General features: G+C 43.0%; 1 protein-coding gene across 2 annotated transcripts in view; it reads right to left on the bottom strand.

Annotated features, from left to right (window-relative positions):
• The window catches only part of CTIF (cap binding complex dependent translation initiation factor), a 221,801-nt gene that overhangs the window by 5,963 nt on the left and 191,470 nt on the right, over window positions 1-24,368 (bottom strand). Inside the window, exon 11 of one of the 2 annotated variants that reach the window (XM_075840870.1) lies at window positions 1,458-1,613. The exons of the other annotated variant lie outside the window; for it this stretch is intronic. Within the exon in view, the coding sequence (XP_075696985.1) occupies window positions 1,458-1,613 (156 nt within the window). The remainder of the gene's footprint in view (window positions 1-1,457; window positions 1,614-24,368) is intronic. 2 annotated transcript variants of the gene reach the window in all.

The raw sequence follows: 24,368 nt of genomic DNA, 5'->3' as shown, positions 1-24,368 counted from the left end.
AGTGTATGGTGGTATTATATCGCAGTTTTATCTTGGCTATGCGTGGTGGTATTAGGCGAGCTGAAATTACGAAAAACACTGTCTAAAACTGCATTAAAGACCATACAGGTTCAAGAGACTAAGCAATAATATAAAACATGCTTCCTATGTTTTTTTTAAAAGGAAGTGTTTTTTATGCAGCTTCCTGCAAAAGATAGTGATGTATTCCCTTAGTTTTGCACAGGATTGTAATGGTGTGACTACATGCGATTCCTACACAGAAGATATAGGTTGCAAAAGAAGCCAGGAGCACAAAGTTAAAGGGGTTGTCCAGTACTAGGAAAAAAGGGTCAAAACAACTAATACCCTCATGGTTACTTACATTGTACATACTTTTTTTCAGGACGCGCCCGGGTCTTATGATGCTGGGATAGCCTGGTGTGCGGTTGTTTGGCACTGCATGCAGGGCAGCCCGCTCTCTTACAATATGGGCGTTATAAATAGGCTGCTATTCGGCGATATATGCTGTGCCTCACTATCCAAACACTATGCCTCCATGTTTTACACACTACACTCACGTTTTTGTTTCACTCACAGCCCTGATTTCTACACACTACACTTAGTCATGTCCCCTATACCTCACATGTGCACTATACACAGTACTTTATTATTTATTTACTATTATTACACATTTACTTCCATGCCCAACACACCACTCCCCTCAAGGTAAGTGGGAGTGGCTATCATTATTTAAACACACCTGGGCACTTCCCATCAACAGCATTCTCTGACCTGGTTGCGTCCTGTTTGGAACGGGTATTTTACCCACCACCTAATCTGTGAGTATGGCCTTTTCTGTGGTTTTAACTAGGAAAAAAGGGTCTGCTTTATTTTCGAAACAGTGACACTCTTGTCCAATGGGCTGCAATACCAGACAAATCACGAACAAGTATGGCACGGTTTCTGGAAGAAGGTAGCCATGTCTTTATAATCTCACACATCCCCTTTAAAAGTGTATTCCCAACTCATAATTATGGCATATCCAAAGTATATGCCATAAACACGAACCTACGTGGGGAATGGGGGGGGTCTCTCAATGCCCATCCTGATTGGTAAGGCCGTGCACATGCGTGGCTGCATCTCCATCCATTTTCCGACAAGTTGCAGCGGCTGATTCACCAGGCAGAATGGGGGTCGGGGATCCATGTTCTCCACGCAGGGGCAGGTCCTAGAGGTAGGACTAACACCTATCACAAATTTATGGCATGTACTGTGGATATGCCATAAATGTTTGAGTTGGGGGATATCCCTTTAAGGCACCAGTCTTCTGTGCTATATTTTTGATGCTACTTTTTATTCAGGTTATTCCACATACAGTAACTTTTTATAAATGTCCATCATATGAAGGAAGATGGGTATTTTGCGGGTCAATGGGACAGTCAGATTGCACATTCACTAGGCAGGTCAATGGTCATTACCTCCCTAAGGCAGGTATATATAGGACACACAAGGACTCGGAAAGGTTCCCCTGTATTACTCCTCATCGTGCCAAAAACTTCACAAAGGAAAGTGATGAACCCCAACCAGCTCTCCACATCAGACCTGTGCAGCTCTTCTCGTACGGAGAAATCCTTCTGCAAAACACAAAAGTCATAATAGATTAACCACAAGCCGGGGCCACGAGACAACGAAAGAGGAAACCCGATGTGTAATCAGACAGAAAATAACAGGAACCTGTCAGGCTTGTGCTTTACTTTGGAAATTAAAGAGGAAACCAGTAAACCCAAAGTGCGGTCATTTCGGTGTGTTACAATAAAAAGAGACAGTTTGTCCGTTTCTCCGAGTCTCTGATGAGACCTATTGCTTCACGGTGGCAAAATATATAACTGCAAACAAATAGTCAGTTCCTCAATCTCTGGATCACTACATGTAAGCTGTAATATAGGAGGGATACCAAGACCTCCTGCACAACATGTTTATACCCTATGCTTAAGCTTTACGTGTCCACTAGGGCTCTATTATCGCGCCAAAGGCGGAAAGAGTGTCCTTTTGGCCTCTGTTGGGCTGTATTACATTAGTATAACTTTTTTTGAAGGATGGAATAGTGTAGTAGACGACGCTATTCCATCCTGTGGGATCCCGCAATAAAAACGTATACTGTGTAGTATACTTTTTTTTTTTTTTTTAAATGGGAGCCTATGTGTAATTGTATGGCATCCGTCACAGGTATACATTAAATGTATTTGTCGGTGAGCTTCCTCATGGCCGGAGTCCCCGAGAAGGGGATAACATAGCGATTGGCCCATGGGTTCTGGCTATATATTTGTCCATATATGGACAGTGATGTCAGGAGCTTCCCCAGAGCCAAAATCCCAAGGCAGAGCGGTTCAGACATTGTAACTTCGGCATTGTAAACCTCCTGACATCACGGTCCATATACGAACAGTGATGTCAGGAGCGACACCCCAAGCACAACGCTTCAGGTAGTGCTTTACCGGGGGGGGGGGGGGTAGTGGGGTCAGGCCGCCTGTCCCACTGTCCGCCTGTTGCAGCCCTCTGTCCAAGGTGTATGTCGGTAGACCTCCTGACCTATACCTCCGATGGAAGGCAATACGCTGATGTGAAGGGGGTCGAAGAACAAAAAGTGTTAGAGAAATGTACCATCTAAAAGGTCTCGATAACTCTCAGCATTATTCACAGCAGGGGCTCCTCACACTTTGCTGCTTCAACAGATTTGGGTCCGGAGAACGGTTATGTAGGTATTTTATGTTGGTATCACTTGGGCATTATAAAGCATTGTAATTATGTGAGCAATGAATAGCAATGTTATTTCAGCATCGCATGTGGTAGTATTAAGGCATTATGATGCACTGTTATTTGTCCACTGTATGATGGTAACAAAGGTGACCATTCACTTTAGACAGCGGTCGGCCGATCGATTTATCGACAGCTATTCCTCCAAACCCCCCCCCTCCCCGTACACATGGATGCTCGGCCACGCATGTATGTACTCAATGGGGATGAAGTCAGACACCTTCGGATGCAGCTTATATCTTGTGAGAACAAAGGTTTGAGCATGTTGGATTTCTTCTTTTCCCATTAGGTGCACATGGATGCTTGGCTACGGTTACTTGGGCACAATAGAGGTATTATTTGGGCAAGGTATGATAGTATTATGAATGTATTATGAAGTATTGTTATTTGGGAAGATTTATAGTAATGTTTAAAGCGTCCTTAACTTTTCAGAATATGCTGTCATATGTGTGTGTTGCACTGCTTTATTTATTTATTATTTTTTTTAGCAGTTTTCCCCTCGGCAGGATCTTCTTCAGTGGTCTTTGAGCCAGTGTGTGGAGCCTAACTACTATCATGTCTTCTATACACTGCACATAGAGATAGGAGAGCAAGATTTTCCTCTTCTCTATCACATATATCGAAGCTGCAGCAGCATGGAGGACATTATACAGCAGTAATGAGCAGTGTAGCAGAGAATCCAGCACCAGGGTGACATAACTTTGTGTGTCTCACTCTTCTCCTGCTCCCGCCATAGACCTCAATGGGCAGAAGAGTCTGTGTATCTCTCTGCTCCCTCCTGTTGCTCCTCTATCTCCATAGACTACCATGGGCAGCATGTCTGTGTCTCTCTCTTCATCTGCTCCCTCCTCTCCTTAAAAATTATATGGGCAGTGTGTGTCGATCTCCATCTGCTCCTGCTACCCCTTTTCCTCTTCATAGACTATTATGGGCAGAGTGTGTATATCTATGTCTCCCTCGATTCCTGCTCCCCCTCTCCATAAACTTTTATGGGCAGCATAGCTCCCTCCTCCTGCCCCCCTTCCCTCTCCATCGAAACTGGACAGCATGTCTGTATCTCTCTCTCTGCTCCCCCCTTCCCTCCCTATAGACTTCTATGTGCAGGCTCTGAGCCCCCCCCCCCTGTTCCTGTAATCCATCTCCTCTGTTCTGTAACTAGAGACAGATTTCTCTTGACAACAGGGGGTGGACAGCAGATTACAGAAGAGACACCTAGTGGCAGCAACTTCAGACAGAATGTAAATGGGTAAAATGACTAAATTTTAACAGCAAGTAAGTTACAAAGGTGATTTTATATATATATATATATATATATATATATATAAAATCAGGTATACGGTTAGATTAGCATAAATTGTTTGAAAAGTTAGTGTCCATTTAACTAATATGAAGCACTGGGTACAGTCATTTGGGAATTGTTCAAGAGTTTGTTTTTGTCAGACATTATGTATATATTTCCAACACATTCAGCAATGCCAGATACAAAATACACCCATATCAGTCCTAAGAGGAGAGCTCACAATCTACTTTTCCTGTCTCAGATGCACACTAGAAACAACCGCATATGAATCCAAATGACTTGATTTTGAAGTGTCGAAGACCACAGTATAACATGAAGAAAATAATTAAAATGCCATGGTGATGTTGTATTGCTTGGAATCAAACCCAGGACAGAGCCTGCAAAACAGCAGTGCTAACCAATATCTAGTGTAACCCTGTCCTGCGCTGGCGCATGGCTGTCTGAAGTGTCTTCTCATTTTGCACAATGATCTATCAAGTCATGAGATTCTTTATGCATACAGAAGGACCTTTCCCACGGGTGCATATAAGAGAGTGGCAGACAAAGGGTCTTGCAAGTATTTTACTTAAAGTGTAAGTAAAGTTATAAAAAAAAAAAGTCTGACACGTCGGAGCCATGTACAAAGTTCTCATTGATGGGCACTGGTCTGCTTTGACCGCCACGGAGAGCTAGAATGAAGGGGCTGCAGAGCACCCGGCCACTGTGGCTCCAGTCGGCCGGCATCATAGCCTATAACCAATGAGAACTTCTGACATGTTGCTATGACATATCACATGCCTTTATAATTGGAGGTGTACTTTAAATTAATTAAGTGACAAATATGAGAGATATGTAATAATACAATGAGGAATATAGAATATTGTGAGGAAATTGTGTCCTCGGGACCACCGACCAGCAAAAATCTCCTCGTGCTTCCAAATATTGAGTGCACCAAATACTCCTTGGCCTGATTGGGTACTATATGGCATACTTTAAAGGGGAATTCCACACTTCGTAATCATCTGACTTATATTTAATTAACCCCGTAAGACTGCGGTCTATTTTTGACCTTCAGGAAACAACAATTGTCTTAGTTTCTTTAATCGCAGCATTCTGAAAGCCATAACTTTTTTTTAATATTCTTCCATAGACTTAGTCGTATGTGGGACGTTTTAATTGGCACCATTTAGGGTAAATATAACGCATTGATTATCTTGAAATCTGCCATTGTTTTTTTTTCTACTTCAGCTATTTACAGTGCAGTAGAAATAACGGTCTTTTGCTCAATTAAAACAGGTTTATTGGGAAAAGATTAATAATTTTTGTGTTGCTGCATTCCAAGAGCCATAACTTGGGAGTGAGATTGAATTTTTTTTTTTAATCAAACTTAAATTTTAAAAATTTCTCTGGTCCCTCTAAGGCGGTGATCCCCAACCAACGGGCCGCGGATAGTTTGGTACCGGGCTGCAGAGAATTTCGGGCAAAAAGCCGCACCAAAGTGTGGTGCAGTTTTTCGCCCGGAATGTCCGGTGCGGAAAACTGCTGAGCATTTAGCCGGCCTGCTAGCAGGCCGGCCTCCTGGGATGACGTTTCATCCCAGGAGACTGCTGCAGTGTGTGATTGGCTGCAGCAGTGGTCACATGGGATGAAAAGTCATCCCAGGAGGAGGGCCCTCTAACATTATCCAGGCCGACCTGATGAGGTTTCATCCCATGTGACCGTCGCTGCAGCTGTCACATGTTATAAAATGTCATCCCAGGAGGCCGGCCTGAAGGAAGAAAACAGACTTCTGGGTAAGTATATTTTTTAGTCGACTACGGTATTTATCCCGTCAAAACGACGGAACCCTTGCACAATGGAGGCAAACAAACCATTGGCAGCGGATCCGTCACCATTAAAATCAATGGTGATGGAAACGGAAACCTTTGGTTTCAGTTTGTGTCAGTCAGGGCTCCGTTCCGATGGAAAGCTCCGATGGAACGTCGGAACGGAGCCCTGACGCAGATGAGAACATAGCCTTAGCTAGAGAGGATACCACACCGACCCCCATTTTGTACTGGGATGCTGGTTAGTGACCCCCAATGATGTCTTTGCTGAATGTTACACCGATTTATACTCCTCTAAGGTTCCAAATAATCCACCTGACCTGGACGCATATTTAGACACTTATGTTCCCCACCTTGGATGGAGAGGATTTTAATTTTCTGGACGCTGATCTGACTTGAGGAGATTACAGAGGCTATTAGCTCCTTTCCGAACAGGAACACCCCGGGTCTGGATGGCCTGCCCATAGAGTGGTATAATCTGCATGTTGAACTGATTGCCCCTCATTTACTTAATCTTTTTCAATCCTTTGATGGAGATAATACCCTCCCCCCTTCTATGAGAGAGGCTCATATACTGCTGATCCCCAAGCCCCGTAAGGATTCTAAAGAATGTGGTTCATACCGGCCTATTTCACTCCTTAATTGTGATATTTAAATATTAGCCAAAACTTTGGCAATGCATTTCCAAAAAATAATTTCTCAACTTCACCCGGGACCAGTCTAGCTTAAAGGGAATGTGTCGCTAGAAATTATTTTTTTTTTTAGTTAAACAGTTAGTATATAAATTATTACACATTGTTATAATTTTTTCACAAGTCAGGAAATATTCTAAATTAGTTCCATGTGCTGGTCACTAGAGGGAGCAATTCCCAAAATTGCAGCATTGGCATGTGGTAAAGCAACCGCATTGCTTTATGCTGCAAAATTGGAGAAGACACACTCGCTCTAGTGTGCTCAAACAATGCCCCCTCCTTTCTCCTGGCTAGTGCCAGGAGAAAGGAGGGGGTCGAATGTTCAAACCTCCTACACTGTGTGCCGCCATTGTTTGAGCAAATGCACAGTGTAGGAGGATTAGATACAGTGGTTATAACACAAACATGACTTACCTGCTCCTGCCGCCGCTCCTTCCGCTCCTAGTCCTTGCCTCGGAACATATGGACGGAAGCCGCGACCGGAAGTAGTCATCTTACTGTCCGGCCGCGGCTTCCGGTCCACATGAAAATGTCGCCAGATGTTGCACTGCCGAAGACCTTCCATTTGGATTGTGTAGGAGCGGCGCATGCGCCGTTCCCACACAGACGGCGTACAGCATAGTGAATGGAACGGCTCCCGTTCGCATTCACTATGGGGATGTATGTGCCGTATTCCATCTCTGTATGTCATTAATCAACACATACAGAGATGAAAAAAAAATGGCAGCCCCCATACAGAAGTAAAAGTCAGAAAAAAGTATAACACAAATAAATACAATTTATTTTAATAACATACTAAAATCAAAAACATATAAAAAAAAAAAAATTCGTGACACCTTCCCTTTAATGCCAGGGAAGGCCACAGATGTTAATCTTCGAAGGCTATTTACTAACATATCGTCTACTGTAGGGTCGGGTAATTCCAGAGTTGTTGCCTCTTTAGACCTTGAAAAAGCGTTCGACTCGGTAGAGTGGTCTTATCTGTGGTCTGTACTAGGCAAATTTGGATTTGGACCCAGATTTATCCGCTGGGTGCAGTTTTTATACTCCCAACCCATAGCAAGTATTAAAACCAATTGTCACATTTCCTCATTTAGGCTAGCCTGAGGGACTAGACGAAGTTGCCCACTATCTCCTTCCCTTATTGCATTAACTATTGAGCCACTTGCGCTAGCTATAAGAGCCTCTCCTGATATAAAGGGTTTTGAGATGGGTGAAAGGGAGAAGCGCGTCTCTACGTGGATGATACGCTACTACTGCTCAACAATCCAGGTCCATCTCTACAGGCGATGTTATCTTTGTTTGATTTATTTACATCCTTCTATGGACTTTGTGTGAATTGGTCCAAATCTTTAGCAATGGTGGTAGACAGTGCGTCTAAGGAAGTTGCACTTCCTTTCCCACTGCAATGGGCTAGGCATAGTGATTAGCTCTATTGGTAGTTTTATACTGGATAATATCTCTCCATCTATCAAAGTCCATCTTGAGAAGCTGTATAAAAGGAAACACCTCCCTCTCACAGTTACAGGAAGAATTTTTTAAAATTAAGTCCCTACCTAAATTTTTATAACTATTTCACAAGCCTCCAGTATGCCTACCATTATCACTGTACTCCAATATTGACAAAGATCTTCGATCTTTTATTTGGGCAGGTGGTACTCCTAGAATCGCTCTAGGCACCCTACAACTCGCCACTGAGCAGGGTGGGGTGGTGGCAATCCCAAATCTAAAATCTCTACTTCCTTGCTAGCCAACCGTTTTACGTGTGGTGGTGGTTTACTCAGACACTTCAATCCCTGTACTGAGCTGGAAGTCTCACTTCTCGATTCCTATAAAGCCCTGGTGAACTCCATTTATAGACAGCCCCCCTCCAGACACACACTGACAGTCTCAATGCAGACTACTCTGAAGGTCTGGCAGAGATCATCATTAATCTTTAACTCAGAAGAGGTGTCCTGGTCACCTAGGACACCGCTTTGTTATATCCCGCTTCTGCCACAGTTACGAAAACTTCCTAACCCTAGCGAGTGGGCAACCCTTTGTATATTAACCTTGGAGGATGTTGTGTTCGACGATAAAGTAGCTACTTTTGCACAACTTAGATCCAAACACCAGGTCCCGACTCATCTCAGGTTCCATTACTTCCAGCTTAGACACGCTCTTTGGTCACAATTTGCGGGATATATCAGACTATGTATATCCCCGGTGGAGGATTGGGTGATGCAGGAGAAGTTGGCTAAACCATTATCCATACTTTACAGACAACTGTTAACTGTATCTTCTAATAAACTTGATAGAGCCCTAGACCGATGGTCTCAGACTCTTTCATTTCTACAGATGATTATAAAGAAATGCTATTCACTTTAACAGGTCCCTTGATATCTACAAGAGACCGACTTATTCATAAATTTTTTCCATCAAATTTACTACACACTTTCCAAATTATTTAGGATGGGACGTATACTTTCTCCAGTCTGCCCACGTTGCCAAGGTGCTGAGGGCTCCTTTCTACACATGTCCTGGGAATATCCAATTATTAAAAGTTTCTGGGCTGAGGTAATAGAATTTCTTGAGCTTAAAGTAGGACTCCCCTGTATACATGAACCGAGAACTTGTCTCTAATTATTGGTAGAAGAAATGATACCTACAATCACTATTAGAACTCCCATGACACTCCTATTATGCAAAAAAAAACTACTCTTACATTCGAAACATCCAAAGGTTCCTACGTTGTCAGCATGGATTGCGTTGGTGAATTCTACAATTGCCAATTTTTAAACTCACTTATGAAGCACGTGGATGACCGGATACATTTTTGAAAGTATGGAGCTCTTGGATATCCAACCCTCATACTAGCTCATAATTTGACATTGCTCGGGTTGCTTGGGCCTGAAATTTGCTGACGTCTCTCTGTGGTCCCCCATTCATCCACTAAACTTTACCATTAACTGGTCCTCACGAGATTTTATTGAACATTTTCTTCTGATAAGAAAAGGATCTTAGTTAAGGTTTTGACTTTGTTCTCATATATACATACTGTAATGACGGGGGTGGGGAGACAGACAAGTGAGCCCTAATCTACCCGCCACTCAGTCCCTGCCTACTTGCAACGACCCGCCCTAGGCGAGGGGGTACAACTGGGCGACGGTCCCTACGCTCAATAAGTGCACGACAGACAGACAAGGGTACACAGAGCTAGGGGGAGAAAGGGGCAGTTGCCCACAGCAACACCGTGAGCAACAAGAGAAGTGAACGAGCAGAGTCAAACCAGGAGAGTACGAGGTGCCAAACGCAGAGCAGGAGAGTAGTGAACAAGCAGAGTCAAACCAGGAGTGTACGAGGTACCAAACACAGAGCAGGAGAGTAGTCAGTAAGCCAGGGTCAATATGAAGCAAGGACAATAGTACAAGAAGCTGCAGCAGGGCCAGGAAACCAAACGAGAAGAAATCACAAGCAAGGAGGAACAGGAAAGGCAGGTATAAATAGACAGAGGGCGGGAGCTAGCTCCATCTGGCCAGGCTGTGATAGGCTCTCCCACTCCTAAGCCTGCCATTCCTGAGTGGTGGAAGATGGAGTCAGTCTCACAGACATAGAAGCAGGTGCAGACTGATTACCTATGGGCGTTAACCCTGAAGCTGTGCCTGGCAGATCCTTTACACATACATACATATACACACACACACACACACACACACACACACACACACACACACACACACACACACAGATAGATGTGTGAAGAAATTTATCCGTATGTTTTTTTATTTTATTAATAATTGACCTTATACACTTGGTACTGTTGTACTACTTCGGCTTCGTTCACATATGCGCCAGGGTCCCATTCTGACGTTCCGTTGGAGGTTTCCGTTGGAACGGAGCCCAGACAGTCACAAACGGAAACCATAAGTTTCCGTTTCCATCACCATTGATTTCAATGGTGACTGATCCGGTGACAATGGTTTCCGTTGTGCAAGGGTTCCGTCGTTTTGACGGATCAATAGTGTAGTCTACTACGGTATGGATTCCGTCAAAATGACGGAACCCTTGCACAACGGAGACCAATGGAAACCATTGGCAACCGGATCTGTCACCATTGAAATCAATGGTGATGGAAACGGAAACTTATGTTATCCGTTTGTGTCGGTCAGGGCTCCGTTCCGACGGAAAGCTACGACGGAACATGGGAACGGAGCCCTAGCGCAGATGAGAACGAAGCCTTACTCTATGAAACATTATTTTGTACTTTTGTATTTGTACCGCTGCTTTTACCTTTAAAAATCTATTGCATAAACCTGTATTTTAGGATAAGGTATTTCTTCATACAAGCTAGTCACACAAAAAGCATTAGCTTATCTTCAAAGACAAGGCCCACAGTGGTATTTTTTTTTTTATCTTCTACCGCCTTATCATCCTCGTCTCCTGACATAACAGGAACATCACATTATCTGATCATTTTACTAAAATCAGAGAAGCTGCCGAAAATAAATTCTAAAGAAAAGCTTCAAGTGACGTTATCAAAACGTGTTGGAAAAAAACTGACCTTCAATTGAGAGCTGACATAACGCATAGGATTTAAAAACCACAAATTATCCTCTAACGTCTTCAGAAGTAAGTCCCTAAGTGGCCAAATCATTCTAAAAAAAAAATGGCAGAGAGCCATCCTCATAACGCTTGACTGTATAAGAATACAATTTGTGTTGTTAAGCTGTTCTTAAACAATAAGATTTTATTAATGGATAATAGAACGGTCTGATATCATGTTTCTATGAAAATCATTCTAAATGACAGATAACTTGGTTTAATATTGGCTAACCTCATATTACAACTTAAGAATGTAGAAAAAGTTAAGTCACTTTGTAAATATATTACATTACTACTCTTGTACTGATCGGAGTTTGTCTGTATTATACTCTGGAGCTGTATTCACAATTCTACAGGTTGCTAGAGGAATCAGTCAACAGTTTGTGGACAGACACACCCCTAACAGCTTATCTGAGCTATATTGCATTATTCTGAGATGCACTAGACTTTGGAGGACTCCTTGTGGTCTCCTTCAGATTATAGGTGTCCCAGAATGCAAATCAGCAAGTTCTGCGCTGACACTGAAGGACCTGTGGATAGAGAAAGCCATTGCAAGCTCTAACTACCCATTAAAATAAGGGCGTGAAGCGAACCTGGGCATTTGCACCATCGCAGCGGAACGGGCTGCCTCTATAGTACGTAAGCCCCTGGGAAGAAGGTATTATATCAACGTGCAAACCAATTTTACTTACATTATTCCCTTTCATGTGAAAGCCACTGATATGTGGGCAGCTATACATTTCACATACTGCGGCCACTACAGGGAAAATGTCAGCATGGTATTCATACAAACAAATGGCCATTCATCTAATAAACGAACAGCCTGAGTCTGCAAAAGCGAATTAGAAGCTCTTCGCTTTGGCTCTTAGAGGGGTGTTCTATATGATGTCCATATGCTTCAATAGGGACAACCCCCTTAAAGTGTATCTGGCAAAATGCTAAATGTTCTCATGAATGTTCCTATTCTAGTCTGCACAGTGCAGCCTACCGTATGTGTGATTAGTGTTGCACCATGCATCAAAGTATCGATACTATGCCATGCGGGGGCAAACTAATCAATACTGTGAACCAGCCGCTCCGCTTAGTATTGTAAAACATGCATTTAGGCACTAGTACTACAGGGAACACGGCGTGAGCGCTGCACTGCTCCTGCTATGTTTTCTGTTGTGAGTGCCTGTCGCTCATTAGTGCAGCGACGGCCGCATCACACGTGCCCGCTTGTTCAGGATCAGAGTAGGGATGTCACGATACCAGAATTTGGACTTCGAGACCGATACTTCGTTTAGTATTGCGATTTCGAGGTACATGATGGGGTGAATTACTATTAGAGGCACATGGAGGTTAAATTCATCACACCTGGTGCCTCACATTAAGAAGTGAAAAGTTTGTATTTTATTTTTTTTACAGCGTACACATCATAAATGACGCCAAAAAATTGTTGTGCCAAATATTACGAACGCACCAATACTCAGTGTGTATATTTTATGTATTGAGACTTATTTTAATGTTTATTGTAAAAAAAAAAAGTGTGCGTATTTTTTTAAATTTAAAATTACTTTATTTTTAAACTTTAATGTACTGGCATATATCAGATATATGCCAGTACATTAGCCTGTGTACTGATAGTACACAGGCAGTTGTTAGGACATAACTCTAACAACAGGAAATATGGTAAGACAGTCCTGGAGTCCTTGAATGGACCCTGGGCTGTCTGCCCATATATGGTATGTCCCTCAATCGCGTCACAGGGATTCCGGTCATGCGATCCAAGGGGCATCCCCCCTTCTCCTTTTCCCCTGAATGCTGCAGTCAGCTTTGATCGCAGCATTCAGGAGAATAGCGGCGGAGATGAGAGGTTTCTCTGACCTCCACCGTTAGAGCGCGGCTGCGGCTGTATAATACAGTCATTGCCCTGCTCCTGACCGTAAGCGCGCGCGCAGTCAGGACGAGGTGATGCGGCCGGCGCTGCACTAATGAGCGCAGGCACTGAGGACAGAACATGTTCTGTCTTCAGTGCTGCCGCTCATGCAGCGCTGGCCACATCGTATCATCCTGACGGCGCGCACTTGTCAGGACTCAGGAGCGGGGCAATGGCCGCACAGCTTAGTATCGAAATACATAAAACAACGGTATCGAACCGTTTGGGGATGCAGAGTATCGAAACAGTATCGAAGTTTCGATGCATCCCTAGATCAGAGTAAGGACTATAAAACACAACCGCAGCCCTCTCTAACGGCGGCGATCAGAGAAAACGATGATCTCCGTCGTTAACCCCTTGAATGCCGTGATCAAAGCTAATTGCACCATTCAAAGGGAAAATAAGGAGGGACACCCCCTTTGATCGCGTCACAGGGAATCCTTGTGACACTATCAAGGGACATACCTTATATAGACAGACAGCCCAAGGTCCATTGAAGGACCCCAGGGCTGTCTAACCATATTTCCTGTTAGGGGATACCTCAGTATGCCCTAACAAATGCCTGTGTACTCAGTACACAGGCTAATGTACTGGAATATAGACATATGCCAGTACATTAGATATCAGGATTTAAAAAAAACAAAAAAGTTTTTTGTTTTTTTAATAAATAGGCCTTATTAAATAGAAGTCCCAAGATATAAAATAAAATACACATATTTGGCACAGTCAGAACTAAAACAACCTGCACAACAAATATATAACATTATTTATGATGATCAGAGTATGGTGTAAAAAAAACGGCTTTCTTTCTGCACGTTTTCCAAAATAAAATTTATATAAATTAAATAATGGAAATGTACCAAAACATGGTACCTACATAAGGTACAACTCATCCCACAAAAAAAAAAAAAGGCTCATACAGCTACGTCGAGTCAAAAATAAAAAAAGTTATGAGCGCTGGGATGCAAAGAGGAAAAAAATTGTTCTGTCCTCAAGGTCAAAATTGGCCGTGTCCTTTTGAGGTTAACTCCTAAGCGGTCACTTATTATTAATGTGAGGCACATGGTGCTATGAATTTAGTACCTCAGTGTGCCTTATATTAATTGTAATTAACCTCATCATGTACCTCACACATTAACCCAATATTGCCCATAAGGACTAGGAGGTTCAAAATTCATAACACCATATGCCTCACATCAGAAAATGGAAGGACTTTATATTTTTGTGGGTTTTTCATTGTTGGCAAAGTATCATTTTGGTATCGAGAATCACAATACTACACGAAGTATCGGTATCGAAGTCCCAATTTTGATATTGTGACTACCCTACACGTGACAGGAACTTCTAAACATAGCCATTGTAGAGTTACGGAGCTTAATTTTCTAGTCACCTGGTCACCAACCTGCATACAATACATTGTATACTATATCTTACTCCCATATTTTTTGTGTGTCTACTGGAATCCGTACAGGAGGAGAAAGGACCCGCACTACAGTCCACATGTACTCTACGATCAAGCAATGAAAAACGTCGTCTCTTAGGGCTTCCAATCATTTTAGTGAACACTCATACGTGAGATAGTTTAACAATATAGTTAAAATGTAGATTTTTTACATCTATTTTTTTTTCTGCACCTTAAGGAACTGACAGAATAAGGAAAAAGTGGGAAATACACATTAAACAAAATTGAGGAGGAATATATAATGTCATAAATGTTATGTAGAAAGATGTAAAATAAATAAATAGTAATAGTCATTATAGACTTTCCTCCAGGGTGTTGCCGCCTCACACTCTTGGGTACCTTGCGGTTTGCACACATGTGGAGGACAAGACACAAGCTCGTGCGAGGAGATGTTGAGCATATGTCAGACAGAAGCTCTGGAGTAATTATCAGCTTTTCAACAAGTCGTTGGGACAGATTTATAACCCAACAATTTGGTCAGCCAGCAGAGAGGCTGCGTAAAGAGAAGCCGGAGCTTACGCTACAGCGGCTACACTCCTGTTCGGATATCTGTGATCATACATTCAAGAGCAAATGATTGATATATTTCAAGCCTGTGATTCTAAGGGTATGTGCACACACACTAATTACGTCCGTATTTGACGGACGTATTTCGGCCGCAAGTACCGGACCGAACACCGTGCAGGGAGCCGGGCTCCTAGCATCATACTTATGTACGATGCTAGGAGTCCCTGCCTCGCTGCAGGACAACTGTCCCGTACTGAAAACATGATTACAGTACGGGACAGTTGTCCTGCAGCGAGGCAGGGACTCTTAGCATCGTACATAAGTATGATGCTAGGAGCCCGCCTCCCTGCACTGAGTCCGGTCCGGTACTTGCGGCCGAAATACGTCCGTCAATTACGGACGTAATTAGTGTGTGTGCACATACCCTAACATTCTGGACCAAAGAACACAATTTTCAGTGAAGTGACCACAAAGTCAAAATCTTCTGCACAGGAAGTTGACTTCATTTGGTATTCAATCAATTAGGTCTATGTTGGACCCGTAGAATAATGTAACAGATCGGAACATGACCACAGGTGCCCCATCAGGACAACAACCTTACTGAATGCAGACCCACTTGCAAATAGTTATCTATCACTGAGGAAGGCTGCAGAGGTCGCACAGATGAAATGTAGTATGACAGGTAGTATATCATATACATGCAGTGCTATGTGTAATAGATGGATGTGCAGACGTCCTCAAGAGAAGAAGCCACTCTATGCAACGCCTCTCACCTCAGCCCATAGACGAGGGTACCAAATGGAGGACCCTACTCAATGGCATCCATATAGCCGAATAGTTATGTTGTATAAAGCTAGTGACGGGCCTGTTTGATTCCTCTCTTCTGCCAAAAATTCCCAGGGTCATTACATAGCAACAGTCTAGAGAAATATTGGGTGACAATGGCAGATCTGCATCCACCTGTGTGATCTGCTGTAGTCACCGAGCGCTCCTCCCAGGCTGTTTTCTGTCACTGGCAGATTTATGTCTATTAACATACAATCATCTATGTCCCAGCCTGTGCCTGCAGCTGGAGGGCAAAGCGCTGGCTAGATATTAAGTTTCAAATAGATTAGAAGTTGCTTCGGTAAAAAAAAAAAAAGAGGCTATTGGCATAAGGATAAATATATGGCTTAGTGGGTAAAATTTGATATTGTTGCAAAGTTTTTTGTATCAACCGCCAAGCAAAGAAAACCTCACCGATTTACTTGACGATATTCCTATTCCCTTAGTCTGTACAATAAATAACTTCTTAAAATAGTTTGTGCTCCAGAGCAGCCCTTCCTACTGTAAACATCGGTTTCAACCAGTTATTATAGAGTCTGTTGACAGCTAGTCACCCAGTCACTGAAGCTGCATGTATTAATACACAGACTCTTCCTGACAGGTGTATGTTAACCCACTGATATACCCCTGTGATCCTGACATTCCAAAAAGTAGATGATGTTGCAGGGATGGAAATATTTTTGCCATTGGAGATTTGGAGCGCCACTGATTTTACTGTACCGGAAAGAAAATGGGATTTGAGCAATCTACAGAGTGCTTAGTTGGCAAATCCATGGGGTGTCACAAATGTCGTGAGCATATAAACAGATGGGTCTCCCATGAAACGAACCTACTGTTGGCCCTACAGGAAAAACACTGGTACCTCTGTAAGCAGGTACCCTAATGACCCCTCATTCTGGTTTCTAAACTCTCCCTTCATACACAAAGGTTTAATATCGACAAAGGGTTAAAAAGGAATTTCTCCCCCTCTCCCTTCCTATTCCAGACACGTTGTAATAACTTCAAATATTTACATGTCATTCCTGCTGTGAACAAGCACTGTGCGCTCTCCGCGCGGCCATCTGGTGTACACGTGAAGCAGGTTGGGTCTGATTGGATTAGTTCTTTGTTACTTTACACCTCAATCTGCAATGTTTAAATGGCTGTCATTAATGGTATTAAACACTGCAACCACATGAGCCTGACCGTGGAAATAGTGGCTTCCCATTGGTTTAATGTGATGTACAGAGAAGCAATGAGATCACGTCTTCCGATATCACCACCACGTCATGCAAAATACATTTATTTATGCTACAGAAATATTCTGGTGGAGTCCCATAATCTAGATGTATTGCTCTAGTCATAAGTAATCCAGGCTGCCCATTATTTAAATAAAAATAAAATAAAACACAAAACCAGTTTGCAAGGTGAATATGTGTGAGGTCCAAAATCACCTGTATGGACTGGATTATAAAATTAAATCAGATCATTTTGGGCTTGTAACGTGTAGAACATCTTGGGCTTTGTTTTCATGCTGCCATAAATCAATCATAGACTGGTGAAATTCTATATCTTCCTCAATTGCAGTACCACCATATAACCTGTAGGAGTGTTGTTCAACATTGGAGTCTCAAGCAAAAACCTACTGATTCAAGTATCACTGTTCGCCTGTAATGTATATTTGGTATTATAAAAGATAATTGTAACAAAGATAATAGTTACTGTTCAAACTCTAAACGAAAAACTTTTTGGAACATTCTTGTACAGAGTCTGCAAGGCTTCCCGTACTAACAAATTCCACCAAAACAAGGCTAGATTAAGCCAGTTATGGCCCAACATAGATTTGCCATGGAGATGGCATGGATTAGCGTCTGCATACAGATTTGTCACCAGATATGATTTCTAGTTGCAAACTGGCAACAGGTATGGCTGTGAACAGTAGTCTGGGATGGAAGAACATGTTAAATAGTTGTTTGGTACCAATTATGATGCTTAATAGTAGTCTGGAGATAGATATGACATTCAACAGTTGTCTGGTTCCAGGGATGACTCAATAGTAGTCCGGCACCAGATGTAAATCAGAATAGTAGTCCGGCACCAGATATAAATCAGAATAGCAGTCCAGCACCAGATATAAATCAGAATAGCAGTCCGGCACCAGATATAAATCAGAATAGCAGTCCGGCACCAGATATAAATCAGAATAGTAGTCCGGCACCAGATATAAATCAGAATAGTAGTCCGGCACCAGATATAAATCAGAATAGTAGTCCGGCACCAGATATAAATCAGAATAGTAGTCCGGCACTAGATATAAATCAGAATAGTAGTCCGGCACCAGATATAAATCAGAATAGTAGTCCGGCACCAGATATAAATCAGAATAGTAGTCCGGCACCAGATATAAATCAGAATAGTAGTCCGGCAACAGATATAAATCAGAATAGTAGTCCGGCACCAGATATAAATCAGAATAGTAGTCCGGCACCAGATATAAATCAGAATAGTAGTCCGGCACCAGATATAAATCAGAATAGTAGTCCGGCACCAGATATAGATGAGAATAGTAGTCTGGTACCAGATATAACTGGAGTTATACGAGACAAATCCCAGATATGGACTCTCTGTAGTAGTCTGGTACAAGATAAGACTCTCAATGGTATTCTGAGTCCAGAGATGTCTCTCAATAGTAGTCTGCCATGGAGATGACATTCAACAGTAGTTTGGTACTAGAGAGGACTCAATAGAAGTCTGGTACCAGAGATAACTCACAAAGATAGTCTGGTACAACATACAACTCAATGATATCCTGATTCCAGAGATGACTCTCAAATGTTATATCAATACCAGACGACTATTGAGAGACATCTCTGGACTCAGAATAACATTGAGAGTCGTATCTTGTACCATACTATCTTTGAGAGTTATCTCTGGTTCCAGACTACTATTGAGAGTCATCTCTAGTAAAGACTACTGTTATAGTGGTCCGGTATTGATATAACATTTAACAGTAGTCTTTTCTAAAGACTACTGTTAAATGTTATATCAATACCGGACCACTAGAACAGTAGTCTTTACTAGAGATGACTCTCAATAGTACTCTGGAACCAGAGATAACTCTCAAAGATAGTATGGTACAAGATACGACTCAATGATATTCTGGTACCAGATATAACTCCCAATAGTCGTCTGGTACCAACGATTACATTTAAAAGTAATCTGTTTCCAAACAGGACTCTCAATAGATGTCTGATACCAGGGATAATTCTCAACAGTAGTCTGCTACAAGAAATTACTATCAACAGTAGATCGGTACCAAGGATGACTCAATAGTAATCTGGCACACGAGACATGTTACCAGAATCGGGGATCAATTAGGCTTTGAATAAAACAGACTGCGTGTAATGTTTTCTCAGATCCACAAACCCAGTACTTATTGTGTGTTTTGTCCCCAAATCCTTGCTCAATATAATAACCATCATGGTGCCAGGTTGGAGAGGAAACGGGGAAAAAAAAAAGAAAAAAAAAAAAAGTCATGTGAAACTTAGGTATGGTTTGCAAGATATAATCTACTACATACTGATAAGAAAACAAAAAGTTAACATGTGCTTGTTTATCTAAGACTTTCCCTATGACTTTAAGAGCTCTCATTACATTTCATCAAAGTCATGCAACAGGAAAGCTATCTGATATGGCCTATGTAAGGCTTCTTTTACACTAACATTAGTATACGTTTACCTTACTTCCGTCAGAGGAAGAGAGGATCGAAAGATTAAACGGAAAGCAACAGTTCCGTTAGAATTACCATTGATTTCAATGGTAATTCTTTTGTTACAGTTGTTTGCGGTTTGTCTCCGTTGATAGGTTTCCGTTTTTTTATAACGGAAACAAAACTTATGCAGACTGCGCTTTTGCTTCCGTCAAAAAAACAGATATCAACTGAAACAAAGGAATTCCCATTGAAATCAATTGTAATTCTAACGGAACCGTTGCTTTCCGTTTAACCTTTTTTGATCCTCTCTTCCTCTGATCGAAAAGAGGTAAACGCATATTAACGCTAGTGTGAAAGAAGCCTTACATAGGCCATATCAGATGGGATGTTCTGAATCTCAATCAGGTTGCTCAAGGCTTCAGTGTAGTCTATTGCGGTTTCGAGGATATTACCGGAAACAAAACACAAAGTGGGGAACTCCAAGTGGTTATGCAAACAAAGCTTATAGCGTACCTGACTTTAGAGGGGACTTTCAGAATAAGCCGTCATATGTGTGTACATAAGTATACAAGATTTCTGGCCATTTGAATTATTTAGCAGTTTTCCCCCCTGCAGGCTCGATCTCTAATTCCCAGTTGTCTCAAAGGTAGTGGGCGGAGCCTAACGGCTATCATGCCTTCTATACACTGCACACATAGAAGAGGCGAATCCTGCTCTCCTATCTCTATTATATATATTTTTAGGCGATTATACAGCAGTAATGAGCAGTTTAGCTAAGAATCCAGCACTGGGATGACGTAGAAATCTTACGATCACATCTGTGCGTTTCTCACTCTGTTCCTGCTTCCTCCCCCCTCACATGCAGCGTGCGTGTTGCTGATTTACTATCTCTCTGCTCCCTCCTCCTGCTCCCCTCCCCATAGACTTGTGGGCAATGAAGAGACCTATCCCCACCTTCTGTAGCCTATCAATTTTGCTGTGTAACCAGGGACGGACATTGCTTGACAACATGGGGCTGGGCAGCAGATTACAGGAAGGGAGACACCTAGTGGCAGTAACTTCACACAGAATTTGAATGGATGAAAAAACGTAATTTTAACCGTAACTAAATTACAAAGTTGTTCTTTATTGGGTATACCATTAGATCAGCATAAGTTGTTTGAAAAGTTGGTATCCATTTTTCAAAATACGTATTTGCGGTCGGTAAATGAGAACATTACCAGGGGTCTCAAGCACGTGGGCCGCATGCGGCCCCTGAGGCTGTCATCTGTGGCCCACGGGACACAGAGCCGCAAGTATCGGCTCTGCTCCGGCACTCTGTGGAATCCCTGACATTGCTGCCCATCAATGGACACGCGATGTCAGGGTCTTGACCAGAGCAGAGTCCCAAGCATATGCTCTGCTCCGGGACTCTGTGGAATTCCACAGACATCGCTGTCCATATATGGACAGTTTTGTCAGGGTCTTCCCCAGAGCGGAGTCTCGGGCAGAGCGCTAGCATAGGCTTTGCTCCGGGACTCTGGAATCCTCTGACATCGCTGTCCACATATGGACAGCGATGTCTAGGGCTTCCCCAGAACTGGACAGTGATGTCAGGAGCACGGCTGGAGTCCCAGTAGGAGCACTAGTAGCGCTCTGCCCGGGACTGCAGCTCTGGGGTTGCCCCTGACATCTCTGTCCATATATGAACAGTGAAGTCAGGAGCAGAGCTGGAATCCCAGGAAGGGTGCTAGAATCACCTCTCCTCCGGGACTCCAGCTCTGGGCAAGCCCCTGACATCACTGTCCATATATGGACACTGATGTCAGTTGCTTCCTCAGAGTTCCGGAGCAGAGCCTATACTAGTGCTCAGCTCTGGGACACCAGCTCTGGGGTTGCCCCTGACATAACATTCCGGTCCAGGAGGATCTCCTGACGTCACTGTGTATAAACAGTGACATCAGGGGCACCTCCAGCAGAGGAATCCCTGGCAAAAGCGTCGGCAACGCTCTGGCTGGGGATTCCACTCTTAGAGGGAGCCCCAATGGAGCCATCTACTGAGGGTGTCTGTGGCAGCATCCGCAGAGGGCACTGTGGCAGCATCCACAGAGGGCACTTTGGCAGCATATATAGAGGGCTAAAAAGGAGCTGCCTAATTTTGACATTTGTGTGTCTGCCAAACGCTGCCAACGGAGCTGCCACACTGCATTTAGCGACACTTAAACTGGATTCTTAAAATAAGCACGTGGAGAAATCTTGCAAATTTCCGGTAAGTTTAATCCTAGCGCTATTATTATAGTAATGTAGTATTGTTATAGTAATGTAGTATTGTTATAGTAGTGTAGTTTTATAGTAATATAGTGTTATAGTAGTTCAAATACTAATAAACAATAATTTTGTAATGTATCAAATTTGGAAGTAACGCGGCCCGTCAACTTCACCCGGTCGAGTTTGAGACCCCTGGTCTAGACCATGCTCTGTGACCCAAATAGCCCGGACTGCAGACTGATACATTGTAGCAAACAACCAAAAATTGTTTTTGCAGCTTCTGCTGATGTAGTAAGCTCACAGAGCATTCCTTAGACTGGATACAGTTAGGCCCCATGCACACGAACATGCTTTTGCGGCTGCAATTCCCCCGAAAATCCACGGGAGAATTGCGGCCCTGCACACGGCCGTAATTTTTACGGTCCGTGCATGGCCCGGGAGCCCGCACCACAGAAAGAATGGACATGTCTTATTACGGCCGTGTTCTGCGGTCCGGGCTCATTGAAAATAACAGCCTCGGCCATGTGCATGGCCCGCGATTTGGGGGCGGCTTGCGGCTGCTAGGCCGCTGCTGGCCAACCCGAAAATCACGGCCGTGCACATGGCTACGTTGGTGTGTATGAGGCCTTAGTAATACATCATCGATACTTCCATATTGTTGCAGAAATAGGCAGATCCCCTTTCAGGAATCTAGGGAAGCGGTGAGAGCTGTATTTGTAGTTACCCAGCTTTTCTAGAAATGTCTAGCAATAAAACCAGCTGAACACAAGAGGATTACTCATTGCAATTTTTCATCTTAAAGGGAAATGCTCAATATATTGCTTGTAGAAGAAAATACATTATTGCAAATATTTTTCTTAAGATTTTGCCAGTTTTCTGCGTTTCATGTTATATATGCAAATACAAATAAGTGCAGGAAAGCGTTTAAGACGCCGCTGATAAGAAGTTTAACGGCGGGGAATTAAGAAATTGTGTTCTGCCAAGTGTGTGCAAGTCTTAATGTGGAAACTTTGTTCTTAGAACAAGTTTGGGAGAGTGGAAGGCGACAGGGAGCAGCCGCTGGAGATAGCGGAGGAGACGTTTATTAGCTGCAGGCTGGAAGAAGTGGAAATCACTTGATAATGAAGTGAGGGGAGGAAAGAAATGGTGTGTGATCCCAGATAACATTCCTGAGGAACCGGCAGCGTGATAGGGCTGGAGAGAGGCAAGGAATGCATGCTGTATAGGAGATAATAACTGGCTCCAACTCTACAGTGAGGGGAGGGGGCTGCTATTTCAGAAGGGGCCACATTCAGACACATAACAGACCCAAAAATAAAAATTTTCAGTGTGAACAAGGGACTACAATCTAGAGAGGCAGTCGGGCCCATGTGGATGCTATGCAGCTTCTAGACGAAGGAGGCTTAGCCATGGTTGGCATCCTCTCCTTTCCTAATAGCTGTGAGGACCTCCCCGCAGACACTGTAAATGAGTTTGGAATCAACTGAAGAGTCAAGTAAGGGGACCAGCGGGCAAACAGACACCAGGACCTCCTGTGGTTGCGGTATGATCATATGAACCACTACTAGAAAGAGGGGCCCCATTCTCTATTCTCTGACTGGGTATATAAGAAACATTACTCCTTACTTATTTGAGTGCTACCCTTGCAGCAAAATTGGACTCCCCGAAGTGGACAACACTGTTCACAAAAGTTTCTTGTGGGAAAACTCCTTCCATATCTAAAGGATAAGTACTAAATATTTGATTGGTGGGTTTCCGATCTTTAAGACCCCCACTGATTGCAAGAATGGCTATTTTGTGCCATTGAGAAGAATGGAAGGTGCCTCACCGTACTTTTCCTCCCATCTCCTGCTGGCTGGCTAACTTCTCATGATTGGTGGGGGGGGGGGGGGTAAGTCATAACGGTTTCTTATGGGAACCCCCCATGAAATATCACAAATTTCACAAACCTTTGACACCATTGTACACAAGTCCACAATCTAATTCCTCTATATATGACAAGAACATACATTGGACAATTTCATAGGAAGTCAACAGACCTAATAGCAGTAGAGTATGGATTATCATTGTGCAGTAAACCTTACATTTTTTATCTCACAAGGAGTAAAGATCAGCCATACAGACTTCTCCTGTAAAATCTTTATACGTGGCAAATCCTTGGCCGTCACAATGAAGGTGCACAGAGAGGTTACATGCTTGGATGTACACAGAAGTCCTCACACTAGTAACACATAGTAACGCTGCTCAACACTCCCAGCCCATAACAAATTCTTCACAAGTGCATTTTTGTCTGTGTCACTAGGAAAGGGCTATCGTATGGCAGAAAAGTATGCCAGCTATTCCGAGCCTCTAGAAGAGATGCCCAGGAATAAAGTGGGCTTGGATAGCTGAGAATACTGCCATTCTGTGTCATGGAGACAAGACCTTTACACACCCCTGGTGACCAGATCAGACCCGTTTAAATCACAAATCATGCCTCGATTGAAGGCTTTAGCACACGTTTGATAACTACCCAACCAGAGCACTTGCACCGCGCCATCAAGCGTC

The sequence above is a fragment of the Rhinoderma darwinii genome, chromosome 1 (genome assembly GCF_050947455.1).
Source record: "Rhinoderma darwinii isolate aRhiDar2 chromosome 1, aRhiDar2.hap1, whole genome shotgun sequence".
Lineage (NCBI taxonomy): Eukaryota > Metazoa > Chordata > Amphibia > Anura > Rhinodermatidae > Rhinoderma > Rhinoderma darwinii.
This window is presented reverse-complemented; position numbering and strand designations above follow the sequence as displayed.